The sequence below is a fragment of the Poeciliopsis prolifica genome, unplaced genomic scaffold (genome assembly GCF_027474105.1).
Source record: "Poeciliopsis prolifica strain line A6 unplaced genomic scaffold, Auburn_PproV2 SCAFFOLD001, whole genome shotgun sequence".
Taxonomy (NCBI): Eukaryota; Metazoa; Chordata; class Actinopteri; order Cyprinodontiformes; family Poeciliidae; genus Poeciliopsis; species Poeciliopsis prolifica.
Genome location: NW_026562376.1, coordinates 19,438,834 through 19,465,648, shown reverse-complemented (window position 1 = coordinate 19,465,648; position 26,815 = coordinate 19,438,834). Strand labels below are relative to the sequence as shown.

Here is a 26,815-nt window from a genome sequence, read left to right as displayed (position 1 = left end):
CTGGTCTTAATCTGGTTGTAAAGCCCAGAGTCACGCCAATCCTGGCATTCTGTTCTTCAATGCCGCTCATTCTCGTAGGCTCTGGGATCTTGAGAACATCATTAAAATAAAATAAAAAATCCAAAAAGATGTCGAGCAACCATTTAGCCTTTGTTAAATTTATTTTTATTACTTTAGTTCATATAGGACACTTCTGACATTGTCTCCGATATAACAAAACAAAATAATGCAACCATTTTTATGCATGTCCTGAATATACCACAGCTAAATGCCACATTTTGTGAAGCCTCCCAAAACCTATGATTGGGCATTACTTTATATCAAATTGACAGAGCTTATCCATTGTAAAACTTGAGCAGAATTTTAACTGTCAAGTACAGGTGTGAAGAAATGAAACGTAAACTGCAAAGCTTGAAGATGACTGCTGAACAAGGACATATGCAAATACCAGACATCACGAGTAATTGTAAATCTTCCATTTAAAAAAAAAAAAAAAAAACAGAAACATTAATACATCTACAATTCATTTTATTCAATTTCTTAAAATATAAACCATTCTATAGATTAAATCAGACTTGTCTCTACAAACTGAGGGCCAAGCTTGCTTAGTAAAATTTTATTTAGATGTTAGACGGTAAAACAGTTATTGCATTCAATGGCATAAAATGTGTGCTGGAAAAGGCAGGTAACCAACAGTGTTACGACACCAATATGAAAATAATGCAAAAATGTGTTACGAACACAGGATTGGCAACAAGTGCAAATGATGTTGAGAAAAAACAAAAAAAACAAAAAAAAAGAACAACAAAACAAAAAACTTTTCTTCTGAGATGGTTTCTTCACATTTCCACCATGACCTAATTTAATGTGTGCAGCGACCAACTTCAGCCTGTGACGCTGATGTAACACTGTTGAAGCACCAAGAAATGTGGCACAGCCACACACAGACATCTGAGTTTTAATGCTACTGCTCCATTTTCAGTTCATCATGATAGCCTGGAACCAATCACACAGGGTAAAACATGGGGAAGGCAGAGAAATCTCAAATGGAAGTGGATGCTATCATACTGACATCTAAGGTTTATATGAGGAAAAATGTGCATGTTGAAGTTTATTCTCTGACTGAGACTGTGGAGAGTGCAGATCAGTGTGTTACGCTGACTGGTGCGTGGGGGTTAGTGAGTCTCTCCGTTAACCGATGAAGTCTCCCCGCGGGGCGAGGAGCACCTGGAGACTCCTCGCTCAGTGTTGTCGGAGCTTGAGCCACTTTGGCTGTGCTGGTCTGCTGAGGCGGCGCTCACTGAGGAAGATGTGGATTTAACTTTCTCTTTAAAGTCTGTGATAATTACAGTCAAGTCTCCGACTGTGACCTCCAGGTGCTGGGCACTGCTCCTGTCTACATTCTTTAACCTGGGCCTGCTGAAGGAGCAAAACAAACCGGTCAATGAGAACTGCTTAGAGAGGATAATACATATTTCATATTTTAATAATTACCTCATCCTTTTCTGGTTTTTCTTTTTCAGTGCTGTATCTTTGTCGCTTTTGTCCTTCTCAGATTTTTCTTTCTTCTCCTTTTTGGGATGCGTCGGCGATGCAAACTGTTGATTTACTTGCTGTGCAACAAGCTGAGCAACGGGTCGTGGCTTTCTGAAAAGGACAGGGGAAAAATATAACTTTCCATTTAGTTATAAATGGAAAGTTATGTTCAAGATGCCTCGTTTCCCACTTTAGAATGGCATGTCCTGGCTGAAGAGTTTGTATGAATGATTTGAATGGGATCCAGAATACACGCCTGAGACAGTGACTGCAATTTGGCTGCAGCAAGTCTGCATCCAGGAGAGGTCGTTCTGATAGAGGTCGCTCTGATGCAGGAAAAGAGCTGGAATCTGCCACTTCACTAACCATTAACCTTTAGGAAAATGTATAAAGAAAATAAAAATGCGCATTTGCTGAAATATGCCTTCTCCATTTTATGAGGACTTCCAGCATTGTCACAAATGACTTTATAATTTTAGAAAACTTTTTTTTGTCCTTACAGGTTTCAGAATTTACAATGTCAGAAAATACAATGCAATAAAATTGCAATATTTTTCTCATGACCTGTCATCAGTGAACATCCAAGTTTTTTTTTCCCCATATACAATAACTAATGCGAATCAGATCAATCAATTTTTGTTTTTCTTGATTAGATATATACACAGCAAATTCTTTACCAGTAGGTGTAAAAGACTGTTAGAAAACCAGCAGTCATGACATGCTTTCTGCTGATTCAGTGTAACAAACAATAAGATCCTTTTGAAAATTAAATCTGCACAGTATATCCTGTGGAAAACATATACCAAACAGTTGCCTCCTAAGTGATGGCAGCAAATGTTGTTGGTTATGGCGCATTCCTGCCCGCAAATCAGTGTCCTGCAACAAACCTCAATCAACTGTGTGCAGACAAGTTCTCCAAAGTCCAACTAATGACCTCATTATCTGACTCAGGTATGTTGAAGCAGAGGTACATGAAAACATTGGACAGTTTGTCAGGCAACTTCCAATTCACACCACAAAACATGGTAGCTCAGTTATAATGCTATCTGGTTGTTTCTTATGGTACAGTGTTAGCCCTCGTAGATAGATTTGAATAAATTGAAATACTTTAAAGGGTCGTGCTGCATTATGCTGAGGAGGAAACGCCCTTGAAACACACCATTAAGCAAATGACATTTTGGCTCCAGACCAATACGATTAATGTTCTTGAGAGGCCAGCTAATTCGCAGACCTTAATCAAGTAGTAAATTTGTGAGGGGAAATTAAACATGTTTTGGAGGCAAAAACAATAGAATGTAGAGGAACAGAAACACTGATGTGTAGTGCATAGATAATGTGCTTAAATGGCCAATATAACTTAAGAAATCATGATTTTTTTTCCAGTTTATCCCATAGCTGTTTCATTTGATAAACAAACAAAAAAAAAAATCATTCCTCTCACCTTCTGTTGAGTGGTAAATTAAGTTGTTTTCCCTGATAATTTACATTCAAAGCTGAATCGTTTCCAATGCTCTTACATGTATGGAAATAAAATAAATGCATTCTGACATCACTTCTCTAAAAACAACTCTTATGCAAATTATTGAAAGTGTAGCTACTGGGAACAGGTTGTTTACACGCTATGTTCACAGAGGCCACAAAGAGTAAAGGGTTTGTTCTAACAAATGCTAATTTCTGGCTAAATTTACAATAAATGAAAGAAAATTTGTAGGCCAACAGAATTTATTACTTCCACAAGGAATGGAAACGTTACTGATCATGTCTATGTAGCACAAAGCAAACAGAGCTTGCATGTTGTGTCGCTCGCTTGCGAAAACAATTCCTTTAAATTTTTATCCCACCTTTTTGCAGACAATCCAATATAATGTCAATCGTTATGTTGAGGTGGTGATGAGAAAACAAAAGCATTAGAACTATCATCCTGTACATTTATTCCTCTTCTGTTGGGAATAAAATCAAAACTTTTTTCAGAGGGATGATCAATGTCTGTTGTTGTGACAACAAACATCATCCGTTACCCAAGCAGAGAGTCGTGGGAGTGCAGGTGTTCAAGAGATGTCAAGTTGAACATATTCAAAGAGTAAACAGCTATGATTCAACAAGCCAAGCAGACCATCTGTCAACGGGAGGGTAATTAAGTGAAGCAGTGCTAAAAAGTAAGGTTTCTGAGTTTACGCTTGTCAAATCTTTAAGCCAACAACAGAGGTCTAAAGGAAAGATTTGTATTAGAATAGATACTGTTGCATTTGTTTTTTGAACATTTAAGGATAACCTATTTACAATGACTTTTTCCTCGATAACAAGAACGAACCAGATGTTTGAAAATGTTTCCAGACATAATCATAAACAGTCATGGCACAGAAACTAAGGGAACAACCATCACTTTTAATAGAGCCAAGACTGCTTTAGTGCTACGCTCGCCAAGCTATTTAAGTCAGCTGGCCAGCTGGACTTGGAATCAACAAATTACAATCAACTTAATACACACTCAGTGTTACTCTGAGAAGAATTAACAAAAAAAATAAATAAATAATAATAATATAGGGGGGACAACAGCTGTAGGCATGTTTTATTGAAAACCCCCACTCATTTTAAAAAAGTATACTTTTGCTTTCCTCAAAAAAATAAAAAAATGTTTATCCTAGAAAATTTTAGTAGCAATAGCCATTTCCCTTCCTCAGCAATCATCTAACACTTAGACGATTCAGACATAGCTTGACAATCACCTGCATAAAAATGTTTGGATTCCTTCTTTGCAAAGAGGCATACACTGCATTTTCTGTGTTGTGCACTGCGGTATGTGAACAGCTGATTCTTTAAAGCCATGCAAGTTGTAAGGTGAGCATTGGATCAATGTCCAGCCCAGAAACACTTGACTAAATTTGAGATTTGGGGAATTTAATCGCCAAGTGAAAGCCTCCTCAAACTCTTTCTGAATCAATTGTGCTTTGTGGCATGGAACATTATCCTACAGAAAGTCGCCATGCCCGCTAAGGTGATGGAAGACTGCCTCAAATCATCCCAATATCCGGATGGTTGATTTTTCAGGTGGATAAATAAGCCACCTGAAAGAAAGTGTAATGTATTATTAACTGTAAGTGTGTATAATGTATTACTCAACCAAAAGTGCTCAAAGCTCTGTGTTTTTATTTCAAATAAAGCATCCACAAAATAAAAGCTAAACTGGATTAGGGTATATATGATCACGAAAAAAAAAGCAATCTTCTAGCAAAAGATAACAATCCAACCCTTAATAGCTGCGCTAAGATACAACCAATGTGTGCTTCGTTATCCAATTTAAATCCCTCTCGCATCAGAGCCACGTAAAGGCGGATTTCTCAGTGTTTAAGTTGCTGCACTCACCGAGTTGACGTTCCCTTCCTGACATCACACATCAAGCACTTGAACGCCTCCGCGCTGTTCTTAAACGTGCACACGCTGCAGTCCCAGTACCCATCGTCGGTGAACGGCTTGGACTGCCGCTTCGGCCTTCAGACACAAACAAAAACAAACACTCACAGGCAGCGGAAATTTTAACAACGACAGCTGCGCTTGTTTTACACTAACGGCTACATGGAAAAGAAACAGCGCTTAATTGTTTGGGAAACCATTTCCTGGCCTGAAGCGGTCAGGGAGGCACGGAAAGCGGCCACACATTCACACTCGAGCAGCAGCAGCAGCAGCAGTCTGCCGCCATGAACACTTTCAGAACCACACCGCTCCATCCATTCACCGTGCTTTCTGTTCACTAAAAGCCCGTTAAAGTCATTATTGAAACATACCAGCGAAGCTTTTACCTTGTGGGACTCTTCTTGTCTCCCATGCTACAAAACCGGGCCCTTGAAATAATCAACGGTACAGGTGGGGGAGGAAAAAAAAAAAAAAAAAAGAAAAACACGCATTAACAGCTTTTCAGCTGTCGTGGAAACTCCAGTCTGGTGGGCTGGTCACGTGATCCTTGTTCAGCCAATCACATTCGATGTAATCACAACGGCAATGAATGTGACAACATTGATAAAAGGCTTTTTGTAAAATTAACAGCAATGTAAACCGAGCAGACGAGACGTCAATTATAAGGAGCCTTTGCTGTGACAGAATCAAACTTACTCCTTATGAAGGGCTAAATGTGCCACAGTTCAGTAAATGATTTATAGTTTATAAAATATCGACATAAAGTAAAATGCACTTGTTGGTAAATGTAAAATATCAATGAAATTAATTTGAATATTGTCATGCGTAATGATATATAAATAAGTGACTGATTCGCACAGAAAGACTTCCTGCTTACTTTTCATTTACAAAGAAAGTCTATAGCTGTTTTGTGCATTTGCTCTGTTTTAAACCACCAATTGATTTATATCTAAGTATATTTTATTCTTATAGGTTTATATGTATATATTTTGCCTGCGTCAAGACAATTCTTGATGCATTTTTGTTGCTCGCAAAAACTATTTGCCGTAATTCACGTTACCTTTGTAGTCCGAAACAATGCCATTTGGTGACGTTGTCCGGTGAAACGTGAGCCACATACACCCCTAGAGGGCGCTCACTTTTTTCCCCAAAACATTTTTGTCACCGAAGAAGAAAACAAGGAAACTGTGGTGTCGCTTCTGCAGTGTTCCTACTGTACTTTCTGTTGTAAGCAGAGAGGAAAGAATCAGCAAGAAGCAACACGAATTTAATTTTGCATCCAAACAGAGATCGATAAAAGGACAATGTAAGACAGACCTCTCCGGAAGGGGCATACTGGATTCATTCTTCGGTGAGTTTCACATGACTTCCGTATGTGCTGCTGCAGCGGGATGTTTTTGCTAATGATGCTAAAACACGTTCGTCAGTCATTCATCAGAGTGTCTCGCTTTTTCGAAGAGGTTTTAAACCTCAAACTATTTACAAATGAAACAGAACATAGACATGTATAATTTTATAATGGATCTTCACGTCATAATAGTGAGTAAAGCAATTGGACCATTTTTTCTTTGGGAATAATTGTGCAGCAAACATGTAATCAAAGTTAAAATTTTACATTTATACTTTAAACACTCCTGCAGAGATTTGGTTAAATGTCTTCAAGCAGCTGAATGCTTTTTGTAGCCGTCAATGTCCTTTTCTCACAGTTCTGTATTTACATTTTGTCACCCTTTTAATCATAATTGGAAGACTTCACTTAAATTAGCTCGTCTCTTAGCATGCGTTTAGCTTTTAAGTGTAGTCCAAGCCTACAACATAGTGGAGGTTTTAGCTCGTGCCATTCAATGCGGGTTAAGTTAGCCTGTGTCATCTGCTGTAAAATCAGCTTTGATACACATGCGATATTTGATTCCTGTTAGAACAACCAGTTGCATCCAAATTTCTAGTTGTTGTATGATGCCACCATCATAAAAGCTGTGGTCAGAAAGCACCGCCTTGTTCTTCATTCATGCTTCCCGTCATTGTAAACTAATAATCTGTCTCACATCTCAACATAAAACATTTCTTCAGAGCATTTGGACTCGCCGCTTGGCAGTCACGCTGCTGTACAACATTTGTAGTTCTGTTCCTGAACACCCCAACCTGAGGTCTTTCACCTGTGGTGACAATTTGCCTCTTGGTGCAGAAGACTCAACTAAAGTACAGTTTAGCTACTGGGATAAAGTTGACCCATTTCGCTGAAGGAAATCAACAATTAACAAGCCATACTGTCCTGCTGTGTTGAACTGAGCTGAGACTTGTGTGATTGCATGTTCCAGATTGTGATAACTGGCTTTTTTCTTTTTTTTTTAATAATTGTCTTTCTTCATAGGTTTGTTTTTCTCAACTGAGGCATCATCAGCACACAGAGCAGAGAATCTAACCTGAAAGTAAGTGTAATGAACAGCATTTTCCTTGTTTTTGCATCCAAATCTCATAGAGGTCATCTTCAAAACAGCTTCCAGAAAATATCCAGCAACTTGGAGACAGAAGAGGATTGTAATTAAAAAAAGAAAAAAAATTGAATACACATTTCTTTTTTATAAGCACTGTTCAGTTGTCTTTTGATTCGAACCTTTAAAAATACTACAGGCGTACATTTTATGTTTTCTGTCAATGTTTTTTGTAGTGGCTTATCAGCATGGTCGAAAATCTATCAGAGAGGCATATGAAGAATGCTTTGCGCCAACGGATGCGAGAGAGGTATGCCAAATGGTTGCTTTGCAATGCCTATTGGCATGCAGCATTGTGGTTGTTACTGCATTGTACTAAAATCATTTCCATAAAATGTCAAACCTGGTCCTTTCAGGTAATAGTTCATCGAGTTGTCAATATTATTGACAAGAGGAACCCTATGCCACGCCCGGGGTTGGAATTTGACAGAGGATATGAAGACCAGCGGTATGGAGGCCCTCGCAACTACCAAAGTGGAAGAGGATATCACAGCGAAGACGGTTATCAACCTGATGACAGTCAGTACTATGATGAAAACTTAAACTATGGCAGCTATCGAAGAAATTCTCCACCACATCGAAATGTAAGTCAACTCAGAGGACATGACTGTGGTTGGAAAGTAGTAGTGGTTTTTTTAAGGCATGCTAATAAAACACACACTACTGATTGAATCAAACTTTTTTTCACCTCCTTTACTCCATTTTGAGCACATTGTTAAAACATAACACTCCCACAGACAATGTCGCAAGATTATGGCGTGAGGTGCAACAAAAACTAGCTGGCTTAAGGGAGATGCATGGTTAGAGATTTATTCACTTGTTCATCAGTATAAACCAAAAGCATATTTTTTTTTGTTCAGGAAAAACATTGTGCTAGGTTTTGACAGGGTTGGGATAATGTGGACTACGGCTGCAAGTTATAAATTAACGAGTTAATCAAAAATCTATCAATGTTATCAATTGATTAATTGATAAGCATCCATTTTCTTAAAAGCTTGAGTTTTCTCTTCTGTCAAGAGGGCTGTCCATCTTGATAGAAAGATTTCCCTTTCATATGCTGAATTAAAAAAAAAAAAATCCCAAAAAGAACAAGTATTACATTTTAACATTATTTTGTGTCAACTATTAAATACTAACCAAATAAACATAAAAGCATAATCTCACATTATTAAACTTAAGACATGTTATGAAAAACAGGAACCTTTTGGGTTGCTGGATAGACAAAAGATGAAAATAAAATATGTTAAACTCTTTTCTTCATGAACAGAGAAATATTCATACAGAAGTACTGCCTGCAATTCCTCATGAAGAAATGTTAAACTGCTCGATGAAGTCAACAGCCCTCAAAACCAACCATTCTCAATTGGCATCATGTTTTGTTTTTTCCTATCATATTGTATCCTCACCTTGGAGGCAATTCAATAATTTTTGAATAAGTTGAAGCTGCTTCTCCAGGCATCTTGGCTGAATGAGCGCCATCAAGGTGCAACTTAATGAGCTTGTCGAGTGTTTAGATTTCAAAACTGACCTGCATAAAGTGCATTTTCCATCCCAAACCAAACTCTGTTTGCACCGTTTCTCTTCTTGTTATACTATGGCTCCGCCATTTTTGTTTTTGGATCAACGTCTCCGCTTAAGGATGGCGGCCAAATTACAGCTCTAAAAGGAAGTCTAAGTGGACGTTATTAGCTAATCGACTGGAACAAATGTTTAATGAACCATCATTCAGCAATTAATAAGCAAGATAAATGAATGTAGTTGCTGCCATGTCATTAGCTGATTTGCAATTTGGACTAATAAATAATTGAACAGATGCACCTAATGAAGTGGCTGATGGTTCTCAGCCACTTCATTTCTCCCTGTGGAATTTCTTATGTTCTTCAGATACCCAGAATTGTTTTCAAATACGATTAAAAATCTTAAATTATCTACATTTTTCTAATGGTTAGATTTTGTCATGTTAAAATGTTTCTTGTTCCATAGGAAGGCTCATATCCCCAGCAGAGTTACAGCAGAGATGACTTGAGGCATCAGTTAAGCTCAAGGTAATATTGTTTTACTCTCCTGGCTATTAGAACCTACACTGCAATTATGTTGCAATTCATCAATTTGACCACCAGATGGAGTGAGACTTCTGTTCTATGATGATGAACATGAGAAGCATTCGTGAACTTTTTCTTTTCATGCAATAAGCCTGGAGCATATTAATAAATACAGTTGCATCAAACTTTACTTTAGCATTCCATTAAAAGGAAAATAATATGATTCTGCTACTTTAAAAATTGGTTTGTAAATAACTATTGAGATAAAAATGTTTATACAGACAGTGTTCTTAATTGCAGAAATTAAATCCCTGTCAAAGCATTGGAGCGGTTCAACAATTATAACGACTCCATCAATGAGCCTCTTTCCTTGCTGCTTGTGCATACTAGCAGCTTCTGGTTGCAGTATAGGAGTCATGCCAGGCCAAAGAAGAGGACAAAGGGCACTAGTGTCTACTCACTTAGCCAAACACCCCTCCACTCACTTCCCCCTACTCCACACTTTACCCCTCTGTGAGAGGAGAACCAGCTGGACAGCTTCTTCTCCAGGCAAACAGACACATGTGTGTCTGTAGAGTTTCTGAATAAAAATTGATGTATGGTTTGGAGGTTTAACCACCAATCTGTTGACTTTGGCTTGCTTACCTCTCAAAGGCATTTTAATCAGATCTAAACAGCATTAATTTTCAACATTAATGGGGAAATTTGGTTTGATCTTACCTAAAGAGATTCCCAAGACAATCAATAGAGCAGTGCTTCCTAACCATGGTCCTCAAGGCACACTTTCCTACATGGTTTAGAGGTTTCCCTGCTTTAATGTGTCTGATTCAACTGATTGCAGTTCAACAAACACCTGTTAATCAGTCATCAATTGAAGTCAGCTGGATTGAAGCAAGGAAATACCTAAAACATGCAGGGTAGTGTGCCTTGAGGACCAGGATTGGGGAACACTGAAATAGAGTAACCAGAAATGAAGTACTCTTTTTCTAATGCTATTTAGCAAGAGCAATGTGTTGTCGAACCCCACTTGTTGGTGGCAAAACATGGGTACTATTTTTACTTTTTTTTAAAGTTTTGGGTCAAATTTTTATCTAAACCCTGTAGGATGAACCTCATTGTACACAGAATGCTTGTCTTTTTCATACCTATTTTTTTTTCCTTTTTTTTTTTTCTGATTTCAGGAACAGGAGCAGAGGTCACAATCTCCGAAAGAGAGGTCGAGGGAGTGGTCCTCCTCCAAGGTGGGTGTCTGACATGTCGCTACCTTCACGAGTTGTGAACAACAGAGTTTATCAGTCCTGTTTTCTTAACAAGACTGATAAATTGCTATATATATTTTTTTTCCACTTGTGAAGGGAAATTGCTAATTTGCTTTCAGCTTTCCTCTGTTTATGTAATGCCTTGCAAAAGTTTTCAGAATCATGCAGCTCGGGTCAGATGAAACCAAAAATGCATTTTTTTTTCTTCCCACGTGCAAATAGTACATTTATGACTCATTAGATTTGTGGGGGGGGGAGGTTTAGCTCCAAAATCCATTTTGTTCACTTTATTCTTTCCATAAAAGCCTTGCTGTGATATGTGCTTTTCAAGTACACACTAACTTTGACATGTAACATGAATTTACTCCCACTTAATATTTGATATGAAAAAAAAACAATGTCCTGAACTTCAAATGTAAATGGCTCAAATTTTCACTGCACTGCTTAATGTTTATACACTAGGGAGGATTATGAGGACTACAGGTCCTCTAAATCCCTGGTCATCACTCGGGAGCGCTCACCTGGAAGGAGGGAAGGCCATCCGCCCACCCGATCCGGATCCAACTCCAAAAGGAGCTCCTCTCCCGACCGGGACAAAGGCTACACATACCAGCAGAAGCGTAAGTGTGGCCAGATGAGTGACGCTCCTGAAAATGATTAGCCCTCACGTTGCCCTGATTTGGTTTTCATTAAGCAATTTCTCAAATGTTTTAAAGATCACACAGAGTTAGTTTTCTCATTTAATTTACGCCAGAGAAAACTATCTGGTGAACCAAAACACGAGTCAGGCTGGTGTTAATCTCGATTGAACCCATCATGAACTCTCCTCCGCTGTGTTTCGTCTTTGATTGTAAATTTGTGCTCGGACCCCGGCACTAATGAATTTGACCGCCTGACCCGGTGACCAATGGCTTTTATGACATCTCGTAACAGACTGCCACTTTGAACCATCTGACACTCTGCTATAAGACTTAAAACACAAACAGATTACAGAAGGAGTGCAGCACGTAACACTTTACATGACACGTAACCTGTGAAAGTAATTCTCCTGTTGCAGCTGCAGCAGCAGAACAAAAATGTTCCCATGTTTCAGAAATGGACACAAACAATTAAAACAAAGGAATTCACTCATTCCAGGTAAGGCATCTGTTTTTAGAGGAGGTGTGCAATGTGAAGGGTCAGGGTGGGCTGTAACATCTTGGGATGTTAATTACATGGACACACACAAACACACAGGCTCTGTTAAAGGCTGGGAAAAAGGATACCTTTGGTTTATTGGGGTGGTTTGTCATGGGATGCACAACGTGACCTTTTCCTCACCGCGCAAGCAGTAAATGCGCAGCCTTAATTGTGTCTCCACAATCACTTTCAGTCTGTTATTTTACTTAATTTCTTTTTGATTTGTGTGCTTCAAAACAGATGAGAGGACCACACATATTTAAATTTGTAGATTTTAGTTCAGTCATGTGTGAGCCAGGAGCAATTACTACTTCACTTGGAAGCAATTTATTGTTTCTGATAAGATTTATTCACAACCAAAGACCAACTGGGAGGTTTTTGTTTGAAAAATTTCACCGATTACGGTTACCACCACCAAACACAAATGACAATTATAATAGAATACTCAAATCTTTAAACTGCCCGGTAACAGAGGGTATTGTCTCTATGTCACATGCTCATTAATATCACTGTGTTCAAAACAAACTACCTATTGTATCTTCAATTTCTTTGTCTTTTTTTTTTTTTTTTTTTATTCTGATGGAAGGGTTGTTCTTCCGCCTGAATTTGTGAAGGAACAAAAGTAGCAGCTCAAAGATGTTGGTGTAGAGTTTGTTTGAAGCAAAACTTTGACCTGTGAACGGGTATTTGTGCCTCTAACTATGCATGGAAAAACTCAACATTACTGCACTCTAATCACAATAAAACACTTTTCATGGTTTCAAACAATGACAAAACGCTCAACGTTTATCTACGTTCTCTTTTAAGTGAAAGCGGTGTGGCCAAATGAGGACAAACGGGGACAATTTCCAAACAGCTGAATTGCACAAAATCATTTTTCTTTTACTTGGGAGACCCACACAATTAGAGTAAAAATGAAAACAGATGAGAGACATTTGCAGCTTAATCTTCATGCCATGACTTTATTATTGTGTAGGGATAAAGGAGGTTTTGTGGCTAATGTCAAACAATGTAGATCAAGGAGGGAAGAAAAAGGCATAATGAGCATTGCAGTCCCTACATGAAGAAACATGCTGCGTTTCAAGGCGACATTTGTTCCAGACGACGACCCACAAAGATGTTCCTCCGGGCTCCGTTTTAATAGGGAGAAGAGTAATTGAGAGAACACTGTAGCCACCCTGACTGTAGTTGCCTAATTTTTGTCAGACCTTTGTGTTTACTGTTGAGATATGAGAATGATTATGAACTGTAGCCCTTTCATGATTTTGTCTCCGTAGACAAGTCCAACACAACAAAGAGCTACACTCCCAGCAGCTCTGGAGAGGGCTCTCCTCACCGCTCACTCTCTGCTAAGGTAAAATATTTGATTTGCACGTATTCTGTACAAGTCTATATGGCGCTGTGCAAAAGTTTTAGGACACTCTTAATTCTTCTGAAGAGTCAGACTTGCATAGCTTCGTTTACCATGATGTTGATTATTAGTTCTGTAGGTTTTCTTGCTGCTTTTTCACAAATTGTCCATTATATGCAAGTACGAAAGCATTTTCAACAGTATGTTGTGGTTAACAAATGCCAATCTAATCTTTTTTTTTTTAGTTGCGCATCCATTTTGATTCACCTATAAAACAATGAAAAATGTTGCCTTTGTAAGGGATTATCGCAAAGAGATTTTTACCTATTCACCTTTTCTTTGTCAAGTAACAATATTCCCAATGTAGTTTTTTTATTGTTGTTAACTAAATGTAATGAATGTTATTATGAAATTCAACAGAGACATTTTTATTTATACTAAGTTAAGCATGTTGTTAAAAATGTGAGGTGACAGATGCAAATTTATTTTTCTGGGTGAGTTGGATATTTTGTTAAAGTTCAGATAAAGCTATGGCAAAAAAAAGTGAGAATTCTCCTTTAATTTTCTAACGTTATCCTACCAAGTCAAACAGAACCAGCTAATTTCAGTCATGCCTAACAGTTTTTGATTATTTTAAATTATTTGTAGTCCTCAGCCTGAACCATGACAATCAATGAGGATATTAAAATGTTATATATGACTCACATAGAGACTTAATTTTGTTACTTATCAAATTTGTTTTGTCACTTTACTGATTAGTTCAGCAAAAATCGAAGTTTTAACATGTTCTTATTATATATATATATGTATATATATATATATATATATATATATATATATATATATATATATATAATATATATATATATACATATATATATATATTCAGACAGCTCAGTTAGGTGAGATATTAAGTAGAAGCATTTATAAGAATATGCAAACACTGACTTTGTGAAAGATGTGAAGTCTTTTCATATTTGCTTCATTTTTTTTTTTTTTTTTTTTTTTTTTTTTTTTTTTTTGTGCACCGAAAGTCACCCTAAATAATACTCCAAATAATCTTTTTAATGTACAAAGTTTAAAGATATTTCTATTTGCTGAATACAAGTATAACTTATTTTCATATCTGTCAGGATGCTATTATCAGAAAGCAATTCCTAGATTTTGCTATTCCTTTGGCGTGCAGACCGCTTAATAAGAGACACATGCAAACAAGATGCTGGCACCTGTAAGAGAGCAGACTTGTCTCTATTTGAAAGGCTTTGAAATCAGAGCCAGTTTCTAAACCGGTTGACCTCTCCTGTAACCCTCGACCTTTGGCCTGCCAGGAAAAACCATCAGCATCTGCAGCAGAGACGGAGGAGGTCGCGGCTGCCTGCACGGAGCCAAAGCTGACGCCAGAGGAGGACTTAAAGGCACGTCGGTCGGAGGCCATTATGGCTAAAGTTGCCGAAATTGAGAAGGTAAGAACATTTACTCAGACAGTGGCAAAACCTTTGTGATTCCTGTTGACTCCTTCTGACCTGAATTTTTTTTTTTATTTAGAATGGAAAATGTTTAGAACCAAACATTAACCGAAATATTTTCCAGAAATGTTGGACAAATCTGCCTGATAGTTAATACAGATGCTAATTTTTACGCTTCAGATTTGCCTTTTTCTTGAATGTGAACAATGATACTGCTGTCTCAGTAAACGCAGCTCCAATCAATCTCTTCCCCAATTCCCGCTTGCATTCCGTTGCCATTTTCACCCTTCTAATGGTGTTTTTTTTTTTTTTAACCCATAAACAAACTATTTTCACACCACGATGTAAAACCATTGTGTATTTTGGCTGTGTTTATATAAGAAATGTTCGCAAAATTTTGCCGATGTTTGTTCACGCAACAAGTCATCAAATAACACACTGCGCCACAATCCCCCTACCACTTCCTGTTCTCTTCTTCGTCTTTTTTGCCAGTGGCAACAGCTGTGATCATGTGCCTCGTGTGATACGTTGCTATTGTAGTTTTGGAAAATGCTCCTTCCAATAACAGAAAAACCACCTCAAAAAATGTGCGTTTTATTTTTTTTTATTTAGTGATTTCCATGAAACTTATCTTCAGAATTCCAATTTGCGTAATTATATGGTCAGCGGATAGAGATTTAAGTTTAAATTTCTTTTAAAGACATTTTTATCAAATCCAGACGTTAAAAGCTGCAATCCAATTCATCGTAATTCACCTGTCATATTTAAAAAATATGAAATCCAACAAAATATGACCCCTATCTACTTGATTTCTCTAGTGGGGGCAAATTTATACATCGTTATCCTCCTTTCTAGCATTAATTTAGATGCATTTTGATGTTTTTCCCATGCATCTTTATTGCATTATGAATACATTTGCAGCCTGCCTGTAGCCAACTCACCAGCAGTGCAGAGTGCTCATGAAAATTACTATAAACTGTAAAAAAGAAAATGGTGTACAATTTTTAACAGCTTTAAAAAAAATTGCCTAAATGAGAAGAGTGTTCTGTTAAGTCTGACGAGGAAGCAGGAGCGTCCTCAGCTCCTCAGATTGGGAGTTCTGTTGAGGCCGTGCTATTCGGAGCTGCACGTTTTTCCCGCTCATTCATCACTTTACGCTACAGTACCACTTATCTGTTCCCGTTAAAGCGGGGCAGGAATTGCCCTGCAGGATGCAGGTGGCCCACCCACACTGTGGTGCATCCCTTGGCATTAGTGCACACATGCTCACCCTTCCCTTTCCAGCTGTCTCCACAGACATGGTGAGAGAATGAAACTCTGACTGCTCCTTTATTGTAACATCTGGCCCAGGTGTCGTGAAACACACACACACACACACACAGATGTTACTATTGTGGACGGACGAATCAGGTGGTGGCCAGAGCTGGACCACCGGCTCCTCACTTTGGTTTGAAAGAGTCGCTCCTATTGGTTGCTGTCAAGGTGAACAGGACCAAAAGATCCTCACTAGGCTGATACGATTAACCCGTTAGTAATCTATTTATTGTTAGCTGAAGCATGAAGACAAAAAAGGCTATTTACTGAAAGAATAACACATTCAGAGCAAAAGAAAAAAAAGTCAAATCTGTACAAAAATATATAGATTTTGTATTTATTTAAGATGAAATAAGAAAAAAAAACTTCTCAATACCCCCAGTTCAAATTCTCTGAAAGAAAATATTTTGCTATCCGGTTATTAATCGGTTAATCAAAGGGGAAAAAAAGTCAATAGATCAATCAGAAAGAACTGAGCTTCTCATATTTTGATGTTTTTGGCAAAGTATTGTATTTCTCTGCAGATGCATTTTTTGCTACAAATGATCGATAACTGCATTTTAGGCAATAAAATGTTTATTTTCTCATTTAAATGAGAAATTGAATTTTTTATTGGTTCATTTTTAATGTATTTATAATATTGTAGAAAAAAGACAATCACATTTCTACTTTGCTAATTTATTTTGATTAATTGTGATAATAACCGACTAATCTTTAACTAAAATGACTGTTAGTTGCAGCCCTGCTAAGGTTAAATGATTAAAGGTGTCACACTACACCAATGTGTTTTATTTATTTATTTATTTGTTCATTTCTTTTAAAGAGACTAACTTTAGTACAGCATTGCCAAGTGAAAGAGAAATCATGACCTAAACAAAGTATGGGAATATTATTCCATAAACTCCTTTCATCCGGTGCAAATGAAACATGTCCATTTGGACTATTAGGCCGACCACTGTGAGGTCCGGTTTGAAGCCAGAGATTAAAATGGCTCTTTTAATATCCCCTAATGCGTACCAGCCCTCAAATCATTACTCTACTTCCCTTATTATGCAGGACCCCTGCCTGCCTCACTGCTCATTTGAACTCACCAAAAAGTCCATGCGAGACCCCATGTGTGCATCTCGAACTGCCCAACCCCCACGCGGTATTCCAGCAACGCTCCTCACAGCATGTTCACAATTTGGACCTCGGCAAACATCCTATTTGCGTACAAGCCCGCTTTTCAAGATTCTTCTTTCAGGACCCCAGATTTGCCAGTTGCTCTAGGGGCCCGTCCTGTGTGGCCCTGTTTTATCAGGCTGTAAGATCAGCTTGTGGTTTTTAGTTTCAAGAGGAAATTAATGAAGGAGAACCACTGTGCAACATTTTTCTCTCTTCCTAAAGGGTGTCGGAGGGTCTAAAGGAATTTATCAATTAATCACATGATAAATTAAAAATGATTTTGATCATTTCTAATCTGATGATATTTTTTGAAGGGCAATTTTGTTTTGACCTCATAATCTATTTTATTATTTTTGGCTGTGTGTGTGGTTCTTATTCCCTTTTTATTGTTTTTCATTGTTTATATTGAATACTTCAATTGTCTTTCAATTGCAGTGTTGGTATTAAGTGAAAAATGTCTCAAAGTGACAATATTACCTTCACTGCGGTAATTTCTGGGCCAACTTGTTGTCCAGCAAAGTTTGTTAAATCTTTGAAATGTGCATAAAAGTATGTACACCTCTGACACGTGCATATTTTGTCATGTTGGGATTCTGTGGAATAGACCAACACAAAGTGTGCCATAATTGAAGTGAAGTGGAAGATAAATAGTAAATGCTTTTCAAACTTTTTTAGATATAAGCCTGACAAATGCTCTGCTCACTGCTTGCTAAACTTGAATTTCCCTACCTCTGGACAAAAATGTTTATTTCTATTCTGTGGTTCTATTCTTGTATTCATACCCCTTTACTCCGCCATCTCTTAAAAGTCCAGTGCGACGTGTCTTCAGACGTCACCAGCTGCATGTAATTATATTTCACTGTAACTGTGGTTTGTTAAAGCCTCAGAAGTTTGTTTGAGAACTTGAGTAAAAAAAAAAAAAAAACTGCCATCACCAAGACCATCACCACACAGCAGACAGGTTAGCCTTATAGTTCTGGAGAATAAAATACGAAAAAACTTTGGTACAACGGCAAACCTAACGAGACATGACCGCCTAAGCTGGAAAAGTGGCAGTATCAATAAGGATACTGCGATAGAGTGGGTCAAAAATTTTGAGATGTTCAGCATCCTCTTTGACCGTGCTTGAACTATTTGGTAAAAAAAAATGTGGTTCTACACACTCTATGCTGCACTTTTCAAGAATTTTAGTCATAAAATAAAAATAAAGTTTAAAACTATGGAGTTTTAATGTGCCTGTGAAAAAGTCCAATGTTGTTTGACTGCTTTTCTGTGTAATGGTGAATAATAAAGTGGACATTTAATTGCTCTCAGCAGTGTAGTTTGGGAGATAAAAGGAGAAGACTTTGTTTAGAGAGATGGCAAACATTCAATCAACAGTGAAGTGATTTGAAAGGGATACTGGTTTGTGGGACAAGATGTTTGTGTCCCACTTTGCATATGTTTCCTCTTTCATCTCTAAACCAGAAACTGGTTTTGTCGTCCTTGTGCTTAATTTCAGTGAGGATATAGAGATGATGAGCAATGGCGCAATGGCCATTCCTTTTTTCTTGCTGAGAGAGAACTGAGGAGTTGACTTGCGCTGCTGAATGAGGCTGACCCTGAGCTCAGCTGGCCACACGTGTTGTGAGTGCCCCACTTCCTTGTGGTCAGGCTAAACACTGTCATTACGCTCGGCCTCAAAATCGCTGAACATGATCTGCAGACATAAAAGCATGCATTTGAGTCCAAACATCTCCCACAGTCTGGAATATTTCTGTCAGAGTTGATTGGATTCGCCTTTCCCAATGTGTGTGGTTGTTCGTGTAGAGTGAATATTGTCCTACGGCCAATATTACCGGGAGTAATTGGTGTTTTCCGATATATTCTTTAGTGTTGCAGAGAATGTTGACCTTTCGGAAAGTGGCCCACTCTGCCATGATGGACTGTGGATTGATTACTGTAAAGCTTATGAAAAAACAGACTGTTGATAGTCTTATATCGGGTCTATTCAGTTGATTTCACTGTAAAAATGGATTAAAAATAAATAGGGTGCGGCGAGGTCGGCTGCACAAGCAAACAAAGATTGAAACCAAAGTTGTAATTTTATCATAGCAATACCGTTTGATGAGGAAGGAACATGGCAACAAGTAGGAACCATCATGAGGACTGGTATCCCTCGGTTTATTCTCAGATTTGCAGGGAACATTTTTTATAAGGAAAGAAGATTAACGTTTATATACTGCTTGAGTTGGCAAGATTAGTAAGACGCAATCAAATATTGCGTTGTGGAGAAGGTGTGTGTCCAGTTATTCTATGTTCAGAATGCTCCTCCATTATGTAGCCCATCATGTGCATAAAAAACTGGTAAGCCTTTAGACTTTTTTTGTATGTTTTTAAGTCTACTTCGGTTTAAGTGTCAGTGTTGTTTTTGTCATAGTGATGTACATCATGTGACTTGAATTCAGGTAAACTGCGACTTGACAAGCCCAATGAACACGACAGAAAGTGTCGGTCGGTTCTTAAGCTGGCTATTTCCAACTTTTCTAAATAAGGCTCTGTATGAGCAACAAGTAGGCATGCTTCTTCCACAGACAAATTTGCTGTATCAGCAAAAATAATTGCAACCGCTCCATTCAGCACTCCAATTCTTTTCTTCTGATGTCTTGGGTGATTAAGTGACATACTTGCAAAGGGTCATTAAATAACGCCACAAAAAATTACACCTGGCTGGTATGTCAACTCCATAGGACAACACAAAGATAACGCATTATCAAAGATAACGCATTATCATGGTGTCACAGGATTTCTTTGAACAGAAAAAGTAGTAATAATCCCCATTTCTGCTTACAGAAATTCACATACTGATAAGTATACACCCATCATGTTTTACTAAGGGTGCAGTGAAGTGTGTGGCATGTAAAACCTGTGCCTATATGCATCTGAACCACCAAGCAAGGTGGTCACAGAGCTGACCTGGCATGTATGTGTGAAGAGCGTGGTGGGCATGGGTAACCCTCTGCTGTAACAACCATCATCCATTCACTAAGCTGGCCTATTGGAGTTTATGTGCGAGCAATCAAAGGTGGCTTGAGAAAGGAAATGTCTTTGCGGACATGTTATGAGTAGTTTAAAATTAAACTGCTGTATGATTTCTTGGTGACTTGATTCGTTTCTTGCTTTTTCTTTTTATCTCCAATAATGACAAAGAACTCATCCTGACTTGTTCTGACCTTAAATTAAGCTTTATTATTTCTTTTTGTTTTATAACATTGCAAGCACAGCAGATGGTTGTCATGTGGTGAACAGTTTCCATCCTCATTGTTCCAGGTCAAACGTCACATTGTTTGTGTTTCTTTGTCCTTCTCTGTGTGTTTAAAGACCCCTCCCTTTTTGAGCTTCCGCTCAGATTTTGACCTTTATTTTGAATGTCCTTTATAAAATTTGATTCGCTCTGAGCGGGACGCAGTAAGATAGGTTTGTTGTTTTCGACCAGACCAACTGCCATCAGCAGGTGATGACAAAAGGAAAAATAATCCAGAACAAACACATTATGAGTGGTGCATTTTACAAGGCAAGGTTTGAGTAATAAATATTAAATGAAGAGGTAATTTAAGCTCAGAGGTCCTGTAGTGCTCTCGTGCCTTATGGCGTAGTCCTAAAACTCTTGTCAGCTTCAATAAAGGACCTCACTTTCCATCCCCAGGTGATAAAGACATTGCAAGATTGCACCTGGAACTCTGTATAAAGAACTTAACAACCATCTTAGGTTAGCAGTAAAATCTAAGGGGGATGTGAAAGCTTTTGGCAAAGTAGTGTGAAAGAATGCTACAAACAGACCGACACCTTTCGCTCCTTTTCTTATTGGGCAGACATGCCTTTGAATTGGCGCATACACTCTCATTCACACCTGTTTCACAGAATTCATCCATAAAGCAGACCTGGGATCATTAGGGTCGTGGTTAGACATGAGGCGGTTCATTGAATTTAAGCAGCTGTGTGACAGAGGCACTGACTTATGAGGTTAACGTTTTTGCCTGGTTGGTGATAAATCTTGATACCTATCCTTCTTTTAATGCAGCTGTCATCCAGGAGGCACTGGTTTACAAATTCTTTCTGCCTTGCCACAATGTTTTGTTCTGGATTTCTTGGCATTCTAGAGGATTCTGAAATTTTATTTAAACATTTTTCAGGTCAGGATAATTATATCAAGGAAAAGCTATTTTGGGGGAAAAAAAAAACATTCAGTCTTCACTTACCATACAGAAGAAGTCTTATCCATCCATCTGTCCGTTTGTTTTTCCATCTGGCTATTTCCACCTAGTCATTCACTATCTACCTAGTCATTCATCTATCCATCCGTCTGTGTTCACCCAGCCATTGAACCATCAACCCATATTTTACTAAGTACATCTGACTGACCAACCATTTCAATCAATCAATCAAGCCATTTTTAATGATGCATGTGTATTTATAATTCATAAATGTGCAGAAATTTACAGAGAGCTTTTTTGTTTTTATTCTGGGCAATTATGAACTTTTGATATAAAAACATTCTGGAATACTGTAATTGTTGCATCTACATGTCTCATTTTTCAAAATTTCAGTGGATTTGCAAAATATTGCACTAAAAGTGCAATACTGTAATTATATTTCCCATTGATCATAATAAAGTTTTTGTTGACATTTTTATCAAAAAGTAATGATACGTACTAAGGTTTACCTTAATTTAATATTGGGTTTGACAATAAACTATAGATTGTGATTTAACATTATTGTGACTTCATTTTATTTATTTTTTGTTCTGTATTGAACTTTGTGTGTCTTAATCTTATTCTTTGATGTGCAGAGTTACAGGCAGGACTGTGAAATATTCCGCTCAGTTGTTAAGATGCTGGTGGACAAGGAGCCCAGTTTGGATGGTCTGCTGCAAGCTCCGCTGGACAAGAACTTGTTGGAAATTCGGCAACGCTGCCTCGACGCCATTAAAACTTTCGTGGTGGAGCTGGACGAGATCTTGGAGCAGCCGGACGCGACAGCCTGACATGATGATGGCAGACTGCTAAAAATGACAATGTAAAGTCACGTGGACATGAGCTGGAAATCTGAGGACTAAAGAAAAACTAATTTTTTATTCATGTTTTTCACATTCTGTTTATCGTAATACTACAGATGGAAGGTTTTGTAAATGACTAAACATAATATGTTGAAGTATATACAGTATTGATGTGTTAAAAAGCAACCAAATGTAAAACAAAATGTTTTTAGCAAATTATATCCATACCAACTTTGAACTTTTACTTGCATTTGTACCGTGAATTATGTTACCAAAACTACTTGAGGTGAAATAACATTCAGGTCCTAGCAGAACTTCTTAATGATGTATTATAATAATTTTTAGAAGTTTTTTTTTTTTTTTTTTTTTTTTTTTTTTTTTGCTTGTTCCGCTGTAAGTGCAATTAACTTCAATAACTAGGGTACAACTTTATTGCTGCTTCCAATGTGAGCATCCTTTAGTGTTAATGTGTTTTCGTCTCATTCTGAATTGAAGTTGAGTTTCTTCTTTTGGTTTCAAATTTATAACCTTTGAAATAAACAAGTCGCCTTTTTCTTTACATTATAAGATTTAATACATCTTGCAACAGCACAAAAATCATTTTGTAGACATATTTTATCACTGTTATAAATTATGGCCTTATTTTCCGGTTTATACAATGACAGTATATGTTGAATGATTATGATGCAGTGAAACCATCGGCACACTCCTTGCTGAAGCAGCGTAATACACACAGTGCTTTTGAATTGAACTCACGCAGGCCTGGAAGCAACACAAGTGAAGAGTCGCAGGCCACATGAATCCACATTTAATGATCCCGAACCAACTGCCAATAGTTTGGGATCTATGTTATTTGTTACAAAGACTATCAATAGTAATCTCATTTTCCATTCAGCAGTTTATATATCACAATAGCATTTTAAATAAGCACTAGCACTGTTTAGATTGTGTGTTATAAATATGTATTACAATAAAATACTTTACTGGTTGTTTTGTAATGCCACAGACATATAGTGTCCAACACCACTACCTAGGTAAAGTGAGTGCGGTGAGGCAATATATAGCAAGCAAACTGCTATTGTACTTTAAATGATTAATTAAAGAAACAATTGTGAGTGGCAGCATTACATAAAGCTCAGCAAGGCCTATGAAATTATACAATTTTTCCCTTTCCGTCCTTTTTTCTTTTTGGACTTGGTCCACTGGTCATAAGGAGGAGCAGTCTTGCCTGCAATGGGGCTGGCTAAGTCATCAGTGTAATAATGTCTGTGTGGTCTTGCCTGAGGTATAGGCTGTCCCAGAAAAAAGCCTTCTTCCTCTGAATCAGAAGATGAAGAAGAACATGTTGAACACCAGTCATCATCATCGCCGTACAATCCTAAGAACCTTCCCCTATCTGGGCCCTGCAATCTGTAGTCCGACATGGCTGCTGGATTCAGGTGACCGTGGAAGACTTGGTGTCCCGTTGGTCCAAGCGAACTGCCTCTATGGTCCATCTTGTAGCACACTGGTGCTCTTTCCTTGGGTAGCAGATGAAGAGCATTGTCAGATCGAGACTTACGACTGCGACGTCTCCTGTGGTGGTGACTATGGCGGCCAGATTGAAGGTTGTGCCCCTGGTCGTCAAAGTGGTACACTCTCCTGCGAGTTCGTTCACTCATAGGGGGCTGACGTAAAGGAAGGTCGCCATAATGGCCATTGTCCACGACATCGTCTGAGAACTTGACTTGCTGGGGCCTAGATTGTGAGCGTGCCCTTCTCAGGGCAGGCACATGAGGTTTGGGCCTTTCCTGCAATGGGACTTCTGCTACTTCTGTAACATCTTCCTCCAGACTTTTTAGGGAATTTGCACTTCTATGCAGCATGGACGAGTTGAGGGTACCCATGTTGCTGGTTTTATCACAGTCCTCTGCCTCATAGTCATGAAGAGCCTGGAGAGAATACACTTGAGGCCTTGCTTTATAATCACCACATACTGAAGCCCCTGGAGAAGAGACAAACCAATTACAAACAATTTCAAGATGAAGACAGGAGTCTGTCGAAACATTTTCTAATATTACTCACCAGTAATATTAGAGAGAGCAAGAGACTCCACGGAGTCCCGAGTGCTCTGATCAGTTTTCTTGAACTCCGTTGCGATGCACTCCAAAGAGTTGGTGTACCACTGTGGCTCCTCTCCAGGTAGACCTCCTCCAGCACTCTGATCCAGCTCCAGTTCTTGGATTTTCCTGCTGCTCGCTGGTCCCGGATGGCTACCATACGCAGAGTCCCCCAAGCCATCCTGTGATTGTGTCCAGTACATGTCGGCCTGGTACTTCTTACTGACCAAGCCTTTTTTTTTTGATGACTCCTGCTTGGATTTAACGTCCATTTCAGCTATCCAGAAATCTGTGGGTCTAGAGTCACTAGTTTGCTGAAAAATTCCATGATCGCCAAATTTTAATAATAACTGGGTCATGTAGTCTTCATGTTCAGCCCACTCCTCCTCCTGGTCTTCCAGTACTTCAGTCTCCTCTCCACGCTCCCTCCACAAATGCTCATCTGACAAGTTCAAGTGAGTCATTTTCGTCAAGGTGTCCTCAGCATTTTCACTAATTCCTGGGAACTTATAGTTGACAGAGGGGGAGAAGAGGAGTGACTGTCTGCATTGGTCAGCTGAGCGACTGCTCTTGCCTAACCGAACGCTGCAGCGGGATTCACGTGAACGCGCTGACTGGAAGGCGGAGTCGGAAGAATCAGAGGCGTGGACGTCTTCCCCTAGAGCGCAGGCCTTAGAGCAGTAAATGCGACCCTGGTGTGGCAGGAAAGGACAACCGATGAGAGAACTCTTGCATTGGCCACAGCTGAAACAGTTCTCAGTGGCGTGCCAGTGGAGTCCATCGTAGGTCATCTGAGCATGATCAACACCTGGACAGAAGGAAGTATAAACATAAGCAAGGTAGACTATGTTGATTTTTGTAAATCTGTGAATTTATGTTTATGTCGATGTCCCACCAATGTGTTCTCCACAGGCCTCACAATATTCTGCATACAGCGATTCAAAGCAGCCACAACAGTAGGGTCTACCGTCCTTCATGATGTAACGCTGCCCTCCAAGAATGATCTCACATTCAAAACAGGAGAAGTGCTTCATATGCCAATGGCGGCCCTCTGCCTCTGTGCATTCATCAGCAAAGATGATCTATGGTGAGGAAGAAAAAAAACATGCATTGAAAGAGAGAAATAGAAGATACCAACAGAATAAAGACTTGTAGTTATGTTTTACTAAATATCAGTCTTGTGTTTGTACCTCGTCGCAGGCCGAGCAGCGTGGTTTGAGTAACTCAGCATGGTGCCTTCCACAGTGAATCTTTCCGTCATGGTAAAAGTAGATCAAATCCACAAGCAGTTCATTGCATGTTGAGCAGGCAAAGCATGCTGGGTGCCAGCACAGCCCAGAACTCGCTCTTGAGGCAAACACTCCCATTTCCCCGCCGTTCATATTCTCACCACACTGCAGTCAAAAGCATAACAGGCTGATTTTAACATATCAGTTGCACAGTACTTCAACTTCCTTAGTCAGAGCAAAGCCAAAGGCAAAAATTAATGCAGTGTAAAGGGTTAATTAAATCCCATTTTTATGTTAATTGAAATATTTATATATTCTTTATTAATTTTCTTTTTTTTACATTAGAATTGTTTAAGATGGTAGAAATTTGGTTTGGAATTGGCTCCATCCCAAACACACAAATTAGGTAATGCAGAGGGTGATATTACTGCTTTTAAGGTACTGAGTGCTGATGGCAACTCATCATAACCCCACATAATAGAAAAGATAGTTAAATGCAGTGCCATTACTGGAAGTGTGTTGGAAACTGCAAAGACATTGAGACTAGAGCATATTTGTCTCTTACCGGAGAACACTGAACATACAGAACATATTTGTGTTAAAATAGTCCACTGATAATCTGAACTTACACCCAATGAAGAATCTATGTCAAAACTTGAGAATTGCTGTTACAAGAAACTGTATATAAGATTAGTTATGTTTTAAATGAGTATGGGCTTGATTCTTGATCACAAAGCAACTTCCTTATCAATAAAACATGTAGAAAATGTGACTCACATGCTCACAAATGCCATTTTGAACATTGCGAGGCATCAGTTTCACAGCTCCCCTTCCCAGTGCTTCCTTTTTCCTCTGGAGACTGAACATCTGCAGCTCCTTCTTCTCTTCCTCGCTGAGTGACTGGCAGTAACGAACCTGGAAAAAAGAAGGTGATAAGTTATGTTTAATAAAACCATTTGATGCATCAGACTTAAGCCAGAATTTGCCATGTTCTCTCATTCTGGACTCAAAAGGGGCATAAAAGTTTTGTACTGGTTTGATCTTTTATTTGATGCCTGCTGAAATATTGTGTTGGAGGAATGTGGGTGCCTAATAAAATTTATGAACTTAGGTAAGTTTGGAAAAAGGAAAGAGAGAATACCAGAATGCAGTGAACAAAAGCAACTGTTGACCCCAGCTTGCCCTTCCTACACCCCACAACAGATCTCCACCCACCGCCCCTGTTTGAGAAGCAAATT

General features: G+C 38.6%; 3 protein-coding genes across 9 annotated transcripts in view; 1 reads left to right on the top strand and 2 right to left on the bottom strand.

Moving 5' to 3' along the window:
* Window positions 1–148: 148 nt before the first annotated feature.
* LOC129360247 (YY1-associated factor 2-like) lies at window positions 149–10,273 on the bottom strand. 3 transcript variants are annotated; one of them, XM_055030350.1, is made up of 4 exons: window positions 10,202–10,273; window positions 4,900–5,025; window positions 1,495–1,647; window positions 149–1,416 (listed from the first exon to the last, which is right to left on the bottom strand). In XM_055030350.1, the coding sequence occupies exons 1-4, from the start codon at window positions 10,246–10,248 to the stop codon at window positions 1,176–1,178; spliced, it is 567 nt and encodes a 188-aa protein (XP_054886325.1). In that variant the 5' UTR covers window positions 10,249–10,273; the 3' UTR covers window positions 149–1,175. The 3 variants fall into 3 exon arrangements, with proteins under 3 accessions (XP_054886325.1, XP_054886342.1, XP_054886333.1); XM_055030367.1 differs by lacking the exon at window positions 10,202–10,273 and adding an exon at window positions 5,334–5,442; XM_055030358.1 differs by lacking the exon at window positions 10,202–10,273 and adding an exon at window positions 5,334–5,437 and having other exon boundaries at window positions 149–1,419.
* Window positions 6,134–22,448, top strand: LOC129360219 (periphilin-1-like). 3 transcript variants are annotated; one of them, XM_055030335.1, is made up of 11 exons: window positions 6,134–6,298; window positions 7,319–7,376; window positions 7,616–7,689; window positions 7,796–7,829; window positions 7,869–8,023; window positions 9,423–9,484; window positions 10,663–10,722; window positions 11,203–11,360; window positions 13,197–13,273; window positions 14,599–14,733; window positions 22,043–22,448. In XM_055030335.1, coding segments are annotated over exons 2-11 (951 nt in total). In that variant the 5' UTR covers window positions 6,134–6,298; window positions 7,319–7,375; the 3' UTR covers window positions 22,238–22,448. The 3 variants fall into 3 exon arrangements, with proteins under 3 accessions (XP_054886310.1, XP_054886314.1, XP_054886309.1); XM_055030339.1 differs by lacking the exon at window positions 7,796–7,829 and having other exon boundaries at window positions 7,870–8,023; XM_055030334.1 differs by having other exon boundaries at window positions 7,796–8,023.
* A 300-nt stretch (window positions 22,449–22,748) lies between these two features.
* prickle1a (prickle homolog 1a) overlaps window positions 22,749–26,815 on the bottom strand; it is a 28,008-nt gene continuing 23,941 nt past the window's right edge. For all 3 annotated transcript variants that reach the window (XM_055030325.1, XM_055030330.1, XM_055030333.1), the window contains exons 4-8: window positions 26,355–26,492; window positions 25,539–25,742; window positions 25,244–25,430; window positions 24,314–25,156; window positions 22,749–24,233 (exon numbers count right to left, since the gene is read on the bottom strand). In XM_055030325.1, the coding sequence (XP_054886300.1) occupies window positions 23,395–24,233; window positions 24,314–25,156; window positions 25,244–25,430; window positions 25,539–25,742; window positions 26,355–26,492 (2,211 nt within the window). In that variant the 3' untranslated portion in view covers window positions 22,749–23,394. The remainder of the gene's footprint in view (window positions 24,234–24,313; window positions 25,157–25,243; window positions 25,431–25,538; window positions 25,743–26,354; window positions 26,493–26,815) is intronic.